This window comes from Kogia breviceps, chromosome 2 (genome assembly GCF_026419965.1).
Source record: "Kogia breviceps isolate mKogBre1 chromosome 2, mKogBre1 haplotype 1, whole genome shotgun sequence".
In the NCBI taxonomy this organism is placed as follows: domain Eukaryota; kingdom Metazoa; phylum Chordata; class Mammalia; order Artiodactyla; family Physeteridae; genus Kogia; species Kogia breviceps.
The window spans coordinates 139337459-139353494 of NC_081311.1; the positions used below are offsets into that span (position 1 = coordinate 139337459).

The following is a 16036-nucleotide window of genomic DNA, read 5'->3' on the forward strand; positions in this document are numbered from 1 at the left end:
AATGAGCACCTAAATTGGGCAGAGTCAAATTTCAAATTCATTTCCTTTTTTAGTTTAACGGTATACAGAGAAGAATAAACACTCAGCTGTTTAGAAAGTCCTAACTTTTTTTCCCCTCATCATAACTGCCCTGCTTATAAACTCACTTTTGTTTTGGAGTAGAAATGCACAGGGAGATTGAACTGCACCGGCCCATCTAATAGGCTAAGTAAAAAGTTGGTTGAAAGACTTAAACTGACATTTTCAACTAAAACGAGCCTTCTCATCTTTCTTTCTCATGTCTTCTTCCCCTGCTGAATCCATTTCTTCCTTATATTTTCTGTGGCATCAGTGTTTCCCAGCTTTCCGATCTCAGGACCTCAGAATGAGTCTTGTTTGTCTTGGACGCAGTCATCAAGGCCCATCTGTTCTGCCAGTGTCTCTTACCTTGGTATCCTTCCCTCCGACTCAAGGCCTAGTCTAAAATCAGGCCCTAAGTACTTCGCATCTGGGCCAATACCTAGCTCTTTCTGACTCTTGCCCTACTACTCCTGTAATCCCTCCCTTCCTCTGTTTAAAAACCTTAAAAGTCCTGATAAATTAAGTCCATGTTTCTTAGTTGGGCATCAGGATCCTTTGTCGTGTGGCTTCAGTTTACCACGTCAGCTTTAATTCCCACACGACAGCCCCAGGTGTGCCACCTGCCCTGCCCAAGTGCTGGGAATCAAACTCGCCTACGTGACATTGTCCAATAAGCACTCACCTTTCCCTCTGCCTAGGATGGCTTCCTCTCACCTGTGCCTACCAAAGCCTACCTGCCGAGGCCCAGGTCAAATTCTGCCACTGCCTGCCATGATTCCCTTAGTCAAAGCAGTGTCTCCTTGCTCTGAAGGTTCATAGGAGTTCTCTACCCTGTGTTCTAATTATTTGTGTAAATGTCTCACCCCTTTTAAAAAAGGGTGCAGGGAGCCTTTTTTTTTTTTTTATTCTTCTATCCTTCATAGCATCTAGCACAATGCCTTGCATCTACTGTCAATAATAATAAAAGCAATAATAATCTTAGTCCAATATTCATTGCAAAACCGAATGAAAGAGCAATCTGAAGATGTGATTTTAATTAACACACAGGCGTGGGAAATGCTACTGCCTGTGTCTTACATGAAGTTATCTACGTCATTGGCGGCCACTGTGGATACAGAGGAAGCTGCACCTATGACAAGGTCCAGAGCTACAATTCAGATATCAATGAATGGAGCCTCATCACCTCCAGTCCACATCCAGGTAACAAATTACTGTCTCAAATCGTACATGTTGTGATGCATCTTATCAGCATAAGATATGGCTAAAAATGGGCTGGAAGTAGAAAGTGCTAAATTTGTAGTAGGCTACACATGGGTATAATTTTTTTTTTTTTTTTTTTTTTTTTTTGCGGTATGCGGGCCTCTCACTGTTGTGGCCTCTCCCATTGCGGAGCACAGGCTCCAGACGCGCAGGCCTAGCGGCCATGGCTCACGGGCTTAGTTGCTCCAGGGCATGTGGGATCTTCCCGGACCAGGGCACGAACCCGTGTCTCCTGCATCGGCAGGCGGATTCTCAACCACTGCGCCACCAGGGAAGCCCCACATGGGTATAATTAAAGGCTCAAAATATTCACATGTTCATCTAACAATAACCACAATTATCTTATTCCAACTAGATGACATCTACAGATACTTTCCCTGATGTCTTTACATGACACATATTTTAAGCCTGTGTGGTTAAATGAATTAGTTTCTTCATAAATTTTTTTTACTGAGATTCTTTTTTTGTGTTTCCTATTCCTTAGTTATATGCTTTCTTTCTTTTACTACATGCATTATATAAAACACAATTTTTATTGACAGTTAAAAACCACTAGTCTGTGAAATAGTTGGGAAGGATACCTGTTGATTCAGTTCAGCAAGAAATGATTTTTTTTTTAGAAGCATGTTCTTTCTGGGTTTCAATAGCTGTTAAGCACTTACTCCTGTGATGTGCAGGGCCCTGTGTTGGCCTTAACAGTTGTCTACCCACAAAGAATGGCCTGCCTTCTGTGGTGTCCTTTGTTCTTTGACTTGTCTCTTTGGGTAGAGCTCAGGGGCATGGATAAACCTGTTACAGTTACCTGGTTAAGGTTAAGCCATCTGATTAAGGTTTTTTTCATTAGGAAAGATTCATATCACCATATCACCATACTACTTTGAATCATTTTCCATATAGCATCCGGCTTCTGTGTGAGTCACTGGAGAGCATAGTTGGAATTCACGAGCTTGAACCATCTGAGAATAATAATGATAGCTAACCTTCTTGAGCACTTTCCATAGGTCAGGTACTGACTGAGTGCTTTGCATGTAATATTACCCTAAATTCTAACTACAATTCTGTGAGTAAGTATTGTTTACCCCTGTTTTACATATTTGTAAAGGCTTAGAAAGGATAAGTAGCTTTGCCAAGGTCACACAGTTTGGAAATTGTGGATCAGGATTCAAAGTCAGGCAGTTTGATTGCACTGACCTGTGCTGTAACCGATAAGCAATCTGCTTCTCCATAAGGGAACAGGCTCTCCTACTTTTGACCAATGCAGCTAGTTCCATCATACATCATATATGTCATCTCATGGTTCAGGGGGAGCACACCTGAATCTGGTGCTGTGTCTCCATATACCACAGGACTTACACAAGGAGGGACTTCAGCCATACGCTGTGCTGGCTCTGAAGACATCTTGGAGGTAGACTTTCGTCTCCTACTAGTTCAGATGTTTTATCCCAGACTCCCCACAACTTTCTGTGATAACTAATGAAATTATAATAGAAAATAATAATAACTGTCATACTGAGTACAGGCATACCTTGTTTTATTGTGCTTCACTTTATTGTACTTTGCAGATATTGCATTTTTTACAAATTGAAGGTTTGTGGCAGCCCTGCCTTGAGAATTCTATTGGTGCCATTTTTCCACCAGCATTTGCTCACTTTGTGTCTTGTCACCTTTTGGTTATTCTCGCAGTGTTTCAAACCTTTTCATTATTATTACATTTGTTATTGTAATCTGTGATCAGTGATCTTTGATGTTCTATTGTAATTGAATTGGCATTTTTTAGCAATAAAATATTTTGAAATTAAGGAATAGTCATTGTTTTTTTAGACATAAAAATATGCTATTGCACACTTAATAGACTACAGTATAGTATAAACATAACTTTTATATGCCCTGGAAAACCAAAAAATTTGCGTGATGCTTTACTATGATATTCACTTTATTACTGTGCTCTGGAACCCAACCTGCGATACCGTCAAGGTATGCCTGTAATAGCTAACATTTATTCAATAAGTACCAGGCACTAACTATTCCAATACTTTTATCTGTATTAATCCTTTGAAACCTCACAGCAATCCTGTGAGCTAGGTACTGCTACTATTTTATAGGTCACTGAGGCACACAGAGGGTGAATATATTGCCCACGGTCAGCTAGCTAGGGCTTGTTGTGAGATTCAAATCCAGGCAGTCTGGCTGGGAACTCATGCTCTTAGCAACTACACTGTTACTTCATTTGATCCTCATGTTAACCTTATGAGTTAGATACTTCTCTGACTTATCTTTACAAAGAAAATCCAATATATGAAAAGTCAGATTAACAAATCAGAGGGCAGTTGTTTACATTACAAACTTAATTTATATTTCATAAAGAGATTCCTTTAAAAATAGATGTCTTGAGGGACTTCTCTGGTGGCGCAGTGGTTAAGAATCCGCCTGCCAATGCAGGGGACACGGGTTCGATCCCTGGTCCAGGGAGATCCCACATGCCGCGGAGCAACTAAGCCCGTGTGCCACAATTACTGAGCCTGTGCTCAATAGCCCACAAGCCACAACTACTGAAGCCCGTGCACTTAGAGCCCGTGCTCTGCAACAAGAGAAGCCCGCACTCACTGCAACTAGAGAAAGCCCGTGCACAGCAATGAAGACCCAACGCGGCCAAAAATAAAACAAGTAAATTAATTAATTTTAAAATAAATATAGAAATAAAGGTCTCATAACATACTTAAATTGGGTATAGCTTGTTAACTGCTTGAAAGAGAGTTTAAAAGGTAGTGAGACTTAAGCCAAAGTATGTAAAGCCATGGCAAATCAAAAAATCAATCAAATGAATATTAGAATTCCATATGGAGCATTTTGATTCACATTAGACATTTTCCTGATATAACGTGAGAAACGAAGTTATCAAATTAGCACCCTACGTGGTATCTTCTATTTGGCTCTCACAGTGTTCAAAATATTTTTTAACTGGTTTGTTACCAATATTTTTAATTCAGGAGATTTCAAATAAAAATCATGATTTCTGGCCTTTAGAAAAATTGCAAGATCTGGCAACCTTGGATCATATTCCTTCCTGGCAGCAATTATTGGTGCCAAGTAGTGGCTGTTCCCTTTAGATGAGGCTTATATGCTCCGTTTCACCACAATCTTTTCCATTCTCATCACATCATAGACTTGGGAGGCCCGTGCTGCTGTTTTTCTTACCCCTAGCCCGGTTCATTCAGCTAGTCTGTTATCTCCTTGGCCCTGGAAGGCATTTGGACCTACATCCTCTGAATTATAGCAAGTTATGCCTCTTATGCATTTTAGGAGCACCTCCTGAAGAATGTAAAATGTCAGTCTTGAGTCTACCTTACAGATATGTAGCTTAGACCACAAAGAAATGACTACTGTTATTTTTAAAAGGTAATCTAAATGTTATCTTTTTTCTTAATGCTTTTAAGGGTGGTTGCTTTGTATAGTTGAAAAACAGGGGACTATAATCCCATTAATGGAGACCTTACCTTGGGAAAGATACCATTCTAATGACAGTTATTATGTAAGACACAAAGATGATTAATTTTACTGCCCCAGGAACTCAGTATCTAGTAGTAAATACACATAACAGGAATACAAGACAGTCTTACAAATAAGTGCTACTGAAATTGAGGGTAGAGAGAGCTTCAGTCTAATTAAGGGGACTCTGACAATCTTAGAAGGCTTCCAGGCATAGGCTGTTATGATTTGGGCCTTAAGGAATAGCTACAGTTTAGGAAGGTAGTTTTTGAGGAAGAGCATTCTGGCAGAAAGTTAGCCAGTGAAGGAAGGCTGAAGGGAAATTTCCAGGTTCATTCCAGTTCCTGGGAGTAAAATTATATTAATGAGATGCAAGAGAGTAGGATGAGAGACTGGATGGGAGAGTTCAGTTGAAGAGCATGTCATGGAGGTCTTTGAATGGCAGCCTGGAGAATTTTAAAAATAGAGAGCTTAAAGTTTTCATAGCAAGAGAATGATGCGTGATCAGTTCTAGCTTCAAGAAAAGAACTCCTTTGAGAGTAGACTGGGAGAAAGAGGGCAGGGAGATCTGCTACAGCTATTGTAATAAACCAGGTGAGAAATACTGAAAGCCTGAAGTGGTAGGAATAGAAAACAGGCAGGTGCGAGGAGTGTTACAGATTCACCATTGATTGAATGGTTAGTGATCGCTCCGTTGGGTGATTGGACATTGGCAATGAGGACGAGAAAGGAATTGACAGTCATTCCAGGCTCTCTGGCTGATTGACTAGGAGCATTGAAGTAGCAGCCAGTGGGAGGGGAGAAGAGGAGAGATGATGAACTCAGTTTTGTAGTGAAATGTCAAGGACCAGTTAGATAACTCAGAAGAACTGTCCAGCAAGCGATGGGAAGTGTGGTTCTGCAGCTCAGGAGGAAGAATGCAGCTAAATACAGAGATCTGTGAGTTGTTTGCTTAGAGATTATGACTATGTGTGGAGGTGAATGAGATGCCTTGGGAGGTTGGGACCAACAACACAGTAGTGAGCAGAATCTTGGGAAACAGCATTAGTTAAAGGATGAGCTGAGGAAGAAGAGTGCATGAAGAACCCAGTTGAAGCAGTAAGTGATAGAGAGGGAAAATCCGTGGAGAGCTGTGTCCAGTGGGAATAACGTTCTCTCCTGGCTCTGCTGTTTATTTACTTGTGTAATCTTGGGCAGAAGCTTAAGCTCTTGGGTCTTACTTTCCAGCAAAATAAGGAAGTTAGATTAGATAAGCTTTACAGGTCTTTTCAGTGAGAAAAAAAATCTTAGGTAAAAAAAAGTATTTCAATGGATATTGAATATCTGAAAATACTGTGGTTGTTTCTGAATCCCTGCATGGCTTTGTTCCTATCACTCATGTAACACTGAATACGGACTGCCATGTATTTATAGTGCATATTTGTGTGTAAACTCTTTTGAGCCATGACAGATGGTGCTATTCCTCACACTTGGTTTGAAATTGTTCATTCATTTATTTGTCCAACAGATATTTGCTGAGTGCTTCCTGCTTGCTATGTACAGTGCTAGGAGCTCAACAAACAAAACACAATCCCTTAGCATCAGTAGCTTCATAGAGTGACCAACAAGAAAAAAGGCAGTTATAGCTGCCTTTTATATGCATCAACTATATGCATATATATATGCATATAGTTGATATGCATCAACTATAACAATATAGTTTATATGCATCAACTATAACAGAACATTACATTGCATTTGGGTAACAGGGGAAAAACTACCAGGAATTTATTTATTTGTTTGTTTGTTTGTTTGTTTGTTTATGGCTGCATTGGTTCTTCATTGCTGCATACAGGCTTTCTCTAGTTGCGGTGAGCAGGGGCTGCTCTTCATTGCAGTGCGCGGGCTTGTCGTTGCAGTGGCGTCTCTTTCTGTGGAGCACGGGCTGTAGGCATGCGGGCTCAGTAGTTGTGGCACACGGGCTCAGTAGTTGTGGCTTGCGGGCTTAGTTGCTCCACAGCATGTGGTATATTGCTGGACCAGGGATGGAACCCGTGTCCCCTGCATTGGCAGGAGGATTCTTAACCACTGTGCCACCAGAGAAGCCCACTTTATTTATTTTTATACTTTAAAAAAATTGAGATATAGTTTATATACAATATTATATAAGTTTTAGGTGTACAACATAGTGATTTATAATTTTTAAATTTTTTTATAGTTAAAATTTTTTATACTCTATAGTTATTATAAAGTATTGGCTATATTCCCTGTGTTGTACAATATATCCTTGTAGCCTATTCATTTTATACATAATAGTTTGTACTTCTTAATCCCCTACCCTTATCTTGCCCCTCCCCACTTCCCTCTCCCCACTGGTAACCACTAGTTTGTTCTCTATATCTGTGAGTCTTTTTCTTTTTTGTTATATTAACTAGCTTGTTTAATTTTTTAGATTCCACATATAAGTGATACCATGCAGTATTTGTCTTTCTCTGTCTGACTTATTTCACTTAGCATAATACCCTCCAAATCCATCCATGTTGTTGCAAATGGCAACATTTCTTTCTTCTTTATGGCTGAGTAGTATTCCATTGTGTGTGTGTGTGTGTGTGTGTGTGTGTGTGTGTGTGTGTGTGTGTGTTTGTATTATATATATATAATCACATCTTTTTTATCTGTTCATCTGGGGTTTTTTTGCTTTATCATTTTTTAAAAAATTATTTATTTATTGGAGTATAGTTGATTTACAATGTTGTGTTAGTTTCAGGTGTATAGCAAAGTGATTCAGTTATACATATACATATATCCACTCTTTTTTAGATTCTTTTCCCATATAGGCCATTACAGAGTATTGAGTAGAGTTCCCTGTGCTATATAGTAGGTCTTATTAGTTATCTGTTTTACACATAGTAGTGTGTATATGTTAATCCCAATATCCCAATTTATCCCTCCCCCTCTTATCCCCTGGTAACCATAAGTTTGTTTTTTACTCTGTAACTCTATTTCTGTTTTGTAGATAAGTTCATTTGTACCCTTTTTTAAGATTCCATATATAAGCAATATCATATAATATTCATCATTCTCTGACTTAGACTTCACTCAGTATGACAATCTCTAGGTCCATCCATGTTGCTGCAAATGAATTATTTTGTTCTTTTTTATGGCTAATATTCCATTGTATATACATACCATATATTCTTTATCCATTCCTCTGTTGATGGACATTTAGGTTGCTTCCATGTCCTGGCTATTGTAACTAGTGCTGCAATGTACAATTGGGGTGCATGTGTCTTTTTGAATTATGGTTTTCTCTGGGTATATGTCCAGTAGTGGGATTGCTGGGTCATATGGTAGTTCTATTTTTAGTTTTCTAAGGAACCTCCATACTGTTCTCCATAGTGGCTGTATCAATTTACATTCCCACCAATAGTGCATGAGGGTTCTCTTTTCTCCACACCCTCTCCAGCATTTATTGTTTCTAGATTTTTTGATGATGGCCATTCTGACCAGTGTGAGGTGATACCTCATTGTAGTTTTGATTTGCATTTCACTGATAATTAGTGATTTTGAGCCTCTTTTCATGTATTTGTTGGTGATTTATATGTCTTCTTTAGAAAAATGTCTATTTAGGTCTTCTGCCCATTTTTTGATTGGGTTGTTTGTTTTTTTTGATATTGAGCTGCATGAGCTGTTTGTATATTTTGGAGATTGATCCTTTGTCAGTTGCTTCATTTGCAAATATCTTCTCCGATTCTGAGGGTTGTCTTTTAGTCTTGTTTATGGTTTCCTTTGCTGTGCAAATCTTTTAAGTTTAATTATGTCCCATTTGTTTATTTTTGTGTTTTATTCTCATTACTCTAAGTGGTGGATCGAAAAAGATCTTGCTGCTGTTTATGTCAAAGAGTGTTCTGCCTGTCTTTTCCTCTAAGAGTTTTATAGTATCCGGCCTTACATTTAGGTCTTTAATCCATTTTTTTTTTTTTTTGCGGTACACGGGCCTCTCACTGTTGTGGCCTCTCCCATTGCGGAGCACAGGCTCCGGATGTGCAGGCTCAGTGGCCATGGCTCATGGGCCTAGCCGCTCCACGGCATGTGGGATCTTCCTGGACCGGGACATGAACCTGTGTCCTTTCATCCATTTTGAGTTTATTTTTGTATATGGTGTGAGGCAATGTTCTAATTTCATTCTTTTCCATGTAGCTGTCTAGGTTTCCCAGCACCACTTGTTGAAGAGACTGTCTTTTCTCCATTGTATATTTTTCCTCCTTTGTCATAGATTAATTGATCATGAGGATACAGCATTAATATACAGAAATCTGTTGGATTTCTATATGCTAACAATGAACTATCAGAAAGAAATTAAAGAAATAATCTCATTTACCATTGCATCAAAAAGAATAAAATACCTGGGACTAAACCTTCCTAAGGAGGTAAAGACCTGTGCTCGGTAAACTGTAAGACACTGATGAAAGAAAGTGAAGATGCTACAAACAGTTGGAAAGACATACAGTGTTCATGGATTGGAAGAATTAATATTGTTAAAATGACCACACTACCCTAATGCAATCTACAGATTCAGTGCAATCCCTATCAAAATACCAAGGGTAGGGCTTCCCTGGTGGTGCAGTGGTTAAGAGTCTGCCTGCCAATGCAGGAGACACGGGTTCGAGCCCTGGTCAGGGAAGATCCCACGTGTTGCGGAGCAGCTAAGCCTGTGTGTCACAACTACTGAGCCTGCACTCTAGAGCCTGCAAGCCACAACTACTGAGCCCATGTGCCGCAACTACTGAAGTGCCCTAAAGCCTGTGCTCTGCAACAAGAGAAGCACCACAAGACGAAGCCTGTGCACCACAACGAAGAGTAGCCCCCGCTCACCACAACTAGAGAAAGCCCGTGCTCAGCAACAAAGACCCAACACAGCCAAAAATTTAAATAATTAATTAATTAAAAAGTACCAAGGGTATTTTTCACAGAACTAGAAAAAATAATTTTAAAATTTGTTTGGAACCACAGAAGACCCTGAATAGCCAAAACAGTCTTGAAAAAGAAGAACAGAGCTGGAGGAATCGCTGACTTTAGACTATACTACACAACTACTGTAATCAAAACAGTATGGTACTGGCACAAAAACAGACACGTAGATCAATGGAACAGAATAGAGAGCCCAGGAGTCACTTTATTTTAAATATTTTTATTGGTGTAGAAAGATTGAGATACTTCTCTTAACATAAGAGTTGCAAATTGAGGATTTTTTGTGAGATTTGAATAAGTTAAGGAAAGCTTAATAAGCTCGTTGTTGAATCATTTTTACCAACTGATAAAAGTTTTGAATCATCATTAATTTTCACAATACCCATTTGACAGAATGACTCATAATTTATATAAACAAACAATGTGTCACAAGTACTCAGAAACAACTAAATCCTATAAAAATTCTGCATGTGTATAACTGAAAGGTAATAAATGGGTTTTCAGAGGTAGGAGAATTCTTTTTTTCTTGGATGTCAGAAACCAGAGACAACAGTATGGGGACTCAAAGCAGAAATACCAGTCTTCTCAGACTTTTCCTTAGGCTTTGAAACCTAAATAGTAAGAACTTTACTGATAAGAATTTGTCTTCCCTACTTAAAGGGGAAATCACATTTCTGATTGTACATTCTTTCTTTCTAAAGAAGGCCTTATAAGCTTTTCTTCCACGAAGTAATGGGAGCCCATATTTGGGCACAGAGGGTACAAGGTACAATTCATTCATTGATTCAACAAACTTTTATTGAGTCCTTACAAGATGCCAGACACTTGCCATTCTTCAGTTGGGAGTGGAGTAGTGGGCAGGACACAGTTCCTGCACTGTCAGAAGGAAGAGAGAGACTGTAAACAGGAACCACATCAGATCATGAGAAGAGCTACAGAGAGAATTAAAATAGGGTGATGTGGTAGAGATGACTGACCAGCTCCTTCAGGTTGAATGATCTGGGAAGGCCCTCTGAGGAGGTGAGAGTAAGATGAGACCTGAAAAAAAAAAAAAAAGATGAGACCTGAATGATATGGAGAAGGCAGCTGTGCAAGGACCTGGGAAAAGAAGGTGTTCCAGACAGATGGAACAGCTCAGCAATGGCAAAAGCTAAATCTTCATTTATTCGCCATAGTATTAGTGCCACTGACAACTCCTGCTCTTTCTTCAGGTCTGCAGCTAGAAGTGTTCAAGTGTAATCTAATGGTTGATACTTCCAGAGAAAGAACTCACAGGCTGGGAGTGATATTAGAACTGAGGGCGTGGAAGAAACAGGGCTGGGACTAGGGTTAGGCAAGTGAGACCCTTGAGGCACAGAACTGAAGGAGTTGCTCAGAAGTGGAAGAGTCTCCTCCTGTTTTGTGCTCTGGGCACCTCACTTGCCTTACCCTAGTCACAGCCCTGGGAAGAAGGGAGAGGAGGTGAAGTTGCCAAAGATCCTGGTGCCTTGAAGAGCCAGCAGGTTTGGATGTGGAGGGGGAGATAAAATGGAAAAAATTAAAATGTCCTGGAAAGCTGACCCCCAAGAGGTGGACTCCCAGCCCCGGGACACAGACCTCACATGACAGCCCTCGGCCTTTGAGCACCTTCCACGGCTTCTTAAGGTCACAGACTGTAGTTCCCCACTAAACTGGCTTGTATTTCTCTAACTTCTTGTGTCTTTAACTTGACCAGCAGTGTGAGAGAGGCAAGCGCCTGTGGCAGCAGATACTGTACAGGGTTAGCTGCTACGACCCGAAGGACCCTACACCAGTTACCTGCGACGTCTTCATGGCAGAGGGACTCTGCTGCTACCACCTTTTACACATAGGCGTAGAGAAAAAGGTGCTTGTGCTGGGAAGTTCCCGGAAGGGTGGTGGTTGGAGGATGAGTTCCTCCCGGCATCCTGCAAAGCCAGTTTAGGGATAACCTGAAAGACAGTGGCAGGAATAGGTAATCTGAGTCTGGTGATTGGGAGTGGATGTTAAGGCTCCGTGTTGTTGTAGTGTGTGCTGGAATCAAAATGTCACAACTACTCTATTTTTGTATGCTACATTGTAAAGCATTATTATATCACCACCCTAAGGTATCTCTTTTGCTTGTTATCCTAATAGAAATATGCTTTTTTCTTTTTAATAGAATATGGATTGTGTTCAGTTCCATTTGAAAATAAGCTCTATCTAGTTGGTGGACAAACTACAATCACAGAATGCTATGACCCTGAACAGAATGAATGGAGAGAGATCGCTCCCATGATGGAAAGGAGGATGGAGTGTGGTGCCGTCATCATGAATGGATGTATTTATGTCACTGGGGGGTATTCCTACTCAAAGGGGACATATCTTCAGAGCATTGAGAAATATGATCCAGATCTTAATAAGTGGGAAATCGTGGGTAATCTTCCAAGTGCCATGCGGTCCCACGGGTGTGTTTGTGTGTATAATGTTTGATTAAGTCCATAGAAATGACCAAGTAATCACTGTTTCAGGGTGTAGTGGAAAAGAACGTAGGGTTTGGCGTGTCTTACTTGTTATTGTGGCCTGGCACACGTTAGGTAAATTCTCATGCCTAACCCCCACTCTACACCCCAACCCTGCGATTAGTGGTCAAGAAACATCTTATGTATATTTACCATTGAATCAGTGGGGTTACTACCTTTAATCTCTGCTCATCACAGGTGATCTGGAACACTGGACACTTGGTAAAAGGTGAAACGTCTTTGCAGTGAATTTTTTTCTCCTGGTAGCATCAACACTGGGTGTAGGTCAAAATCATTCTGTGGAGTGAAATATTTCTTATGACAGTGTAATAGTGTACATTAATGTAATGTAATAGTGTACATTAAGGTTCCATTTAGCTAACAAGGAATTTGAAATATAAAGAGGGAATATTCTCTACCTCTACAAAATCAATACTTAAAAATGTTTTTTTTTAACTTTAGAATTATTTAGAATGGACTTAAGTCTAGTGTTTTTCCTTTGTAGTGTGTATTATTTATAGTTATGATTCTTTATTTACTGACTACCAGAGATATACAAGATGTTGTGCAAAAGATTATTACTATTCAGAGTTTACAAACTAAATTTAAAAGAATGGAAAATCTGAAAAATTGCAGAGGAAAGAGTTGAATATTTGTTGATCCTAAGAGCTATTTTTAATTTTCAGCTTTGATGTAAATTGCTAGTTTAGGTGTCTTTAAGCATATCAGAAAATCCTCTTTATTCCTAAGTATAGGTACTTGTCTGCATGTGAAATTGAAATTTAGAGCCAGAAAGCATGTAGAACATTGTGATATAGTAGAAAATACATCGATGAGAAGAAATTTGAATTCATTTTCCACTAACTAGATTTTGTGACTTGGAATGAGTCACATAACCTCAATTAGAACTTCCCTTCGCAGGTACACTGGCTCTTTGGGTGATAGATGTGCCTAGATATGGATCCCCACAGCTCTTGTGGAGTAGCCAGAGGTGGCCTGGGTAGCTGAAGCTTCAGGGCCAGAAACATCTTTGTCCATTTTCTCCAGTGTGCCTACCATATCACTTTCCATGTGTGCCATAACTTGAGAAAAGTTAGGAAGCGTAGCTTAAGTTAACTCATCTAAACTTTTAGTAATCTGTTAGATCATCTACCCACACTCTTCATTTTTTAAGAGACAATAATTATTTTTAACTTTAAGTAAAAAACACTTTAAGTGTAAAACAACCTAATTTTTCTGAGTTATTTTTAAATTTTATAAAGAACCTGTTTAATACATTCGTTTAAGAAGGCATTTTAAACAGATACAGCCTTTTGGGAACACAATATGGCACTACATAGAAAGCCATAAAAATGACCATATCTTTTCCTCATAAATTCTACTCCTTGATTTGTAACCTAAAGAATAACATACAAACCAAACAAACAAACAAAAAGGTAAATGCATGAGGTTGTTTATGTCTGCATTATTTACAATAGCGAAAAATTGGAAATAATCTAAATGGCAAAGAGTGGGCTAATAAAAAGAGTGAAGCCTTATACTGCCATTAAAAAAATTGTTTGGAAGACTGTAGAAACATGGGCATGTCTGTGATATGGTAAGTAAAATAAGCACAATATAAAATAGAATGAACACTATCATTGTGTCTGTAAAATCTTTATGCATGTGGAAAGTAATATGCAGAAGTGAAATTCACTGTGTTAGTATAGGGGGATATGGAATGATTTTTAAATTATTTAAATGTTTTCATTTAATATTACTTTGTATTTTCAATAAAAATAAATAAATGACTGCATACGTGGTAAAGCTGCTTGAATTTGGGCCAGTTGAATTGAAGGACAATTGAGTTTCTGAATTAGTGAAACAACTGAATTACAGAGTATTTCAATCTGTACTTGAATTACAGAATATTTTATTGCTCTTAAGAACATTTGCATTTAATGCTGAACCAGTAATATGTTATCCAGTAGGGCTTTAGAGATCTCTTTTATGAATGGATGAGAACAATTGCAATCACTTTTGCCTCCTTTCAGCTTATCTAGGTCCTATAAAAGTCCAGCCTCTGGAAATTCTTTCCTGACTGTTTCAGCCACAGTAAAACATCCATTGTCACATTTAAATAATTTAATATTTACATGTGCATGTTATGTCTCTTGGCTAATTTTGAGATCATGGATCCCATCTTATTCTTAAGGATCTTGAAAATAGTTTGTGATCTCAGGCATTTAATTTCCAGCTCCTATTTTCTGTAAAATTCTTTTTTTGTTCTTGATATATGCACACAAGAAAGAATTAAGAAAGGTAAACATTTCGGTCAGAATTATTCCAAGTACCAAATCACTGTTGTATGAATGAAAAATATTTTAATATAATTAAATGCAGGCCATTGCTTTGGGAGGGCAAACACTATTTTACAAAATAATTAAAGTTGTGGAGACGATTTTAAGTATGACTTAATTAAGAGGACTCCAAGTATCCAAATTTTGAAAGTTGCTGTTTCTCACAAGTCTTATTTTTAGTTTTTAGCTACAACTGAAATAGGATCAATATCTAGGGTACTTGCTTAAAGGCACATTAGCCTTTATTTTCATATGCATAGAAAAAATTTTTAGGTCTCTTAATCTATAAGTTCCTCATCCATCTTTTCTTTTTTTAACTCCTTGCTATTTAATTGTTGAAGAAGCTAGATCATTCATTCTGCTTTCCCAGAGTTGAGATTTTACTGATTGTGTTCCTATTGTGTAGTTTAGCATGTTCCTCTGTCCCCTGTGTTTCCTATAAGTTGGTAGTTAGATCCAGAAGCTTAATCAGATTCAGGTTTGGTTTTTTATTGGGGGGGGGTGTGTCAAAATTACTTCACAGGTGGTGGTGTGTTCATTCATCAGAAGACATAATTGTCTCTTTCTGATGTTGGCAGCCATAGATGCTCAATACCCAGATCCTTAATTCATTAGGGATAGCAAAATGGTGATTTCCAATGCTCTCTCTTCTTGGTGTATTTGTTGAAATACTTCTATAAAGAAAAACCTTCCTTCACTTACTAATTGTTTACCCAGAGGTATAGTTTTTATAGGAAAGGTAGAAGAAGTCCTTGATTCCTGACTTTATGTACCAGTTTGCAAAATGAATAGTTGTTAGCATCCTTCAAAAGTGATTTATTAGATTTATTGTGTTTTATTTTTTTTTAACATTTATTTATTTATTTTTGGCTGCGTTGGGTCTTCGCTGCATGGGCTTTCTCTAGTTGGGGCGAGCGGGGACTGTTCTTCCTTGCGGTGCGCGGGCTTCTCACTGCAGTGGCTTCTCTTGTTGCGGAGCACGGGCTCTAGGTGCACGGGCTTCAATAGTTGTGGCTCATGGGCTCAGCAGTTGTGGCTCGCGGGCTGTAGAGCGCAGGCTCAGTGGTTGTGGCACACGGGCCTAGTTGCTCCGAGACATGGGATCTTCCCGGACCAGGGCTCGAACCCATGTCCCCTGCCTTGGCAGGCAGATTCTTAACCACTGCGCCACCAGGGAAGTCCCTATTGTTTCTTTTAAATTGTTTTGAACTCATGGATTTAAATGTACTTGGCGTCTTTCAGTCCATTGCAGTTACTCTTACTGATGCTCCGTTTATCATCTTGAGCCAGTGAAAGGCTCTGCAGAGTGCTTCCCAGAGTTGTTCCCTTTTGGCACAGCTGCAGTAGTTTTTGATAGCTTCTTTGCTGTCTGGTATGACCGGATACTCCTGGCTCATCTTGTGCATTTCCCGCCTCAAACCTGGAATCAGCCATTTCTCCAAG

General features: G+C 39.1%; 1 protein-coding gene across 6 annotated transcripts in view; it reads left to right on the plus strand.

The window, feature by feature from the left end:
• The window catches only part of KLHL23 (kelch like family member 23), a 37900-nt gene that overhangs the window by 4601 nt on the left and 17263 nt on the right, over positions 1–16036 (plus strand). For 3 of the 6 annotated variants that reach the window (XR_010839128.1, XM_067026266.1, XM_067026265.1), the window contains exons 3-4: positions 1108–1260; positions 2667–2725. Coding sequence is in view for 4 of the 6 variants with exons in the window: in XM_067026266.1 (XP_066882367.1) it covers positions 1108–1260; positions 2667–2725 (212 nt within the window). In the remaining 2 variants the exon portion in view is untranslated. Of the gene's footprint in view, positions 1–1107; positions 1261–2666; positions 2726–11470; positions 11615–11914; positions 14046–16036 lie in introns of those variants that run through there. The other 3 variants (XM_067026264.1, XM_067026267.1, XR_010839129.1) reach the window with 3 other exon arrangements.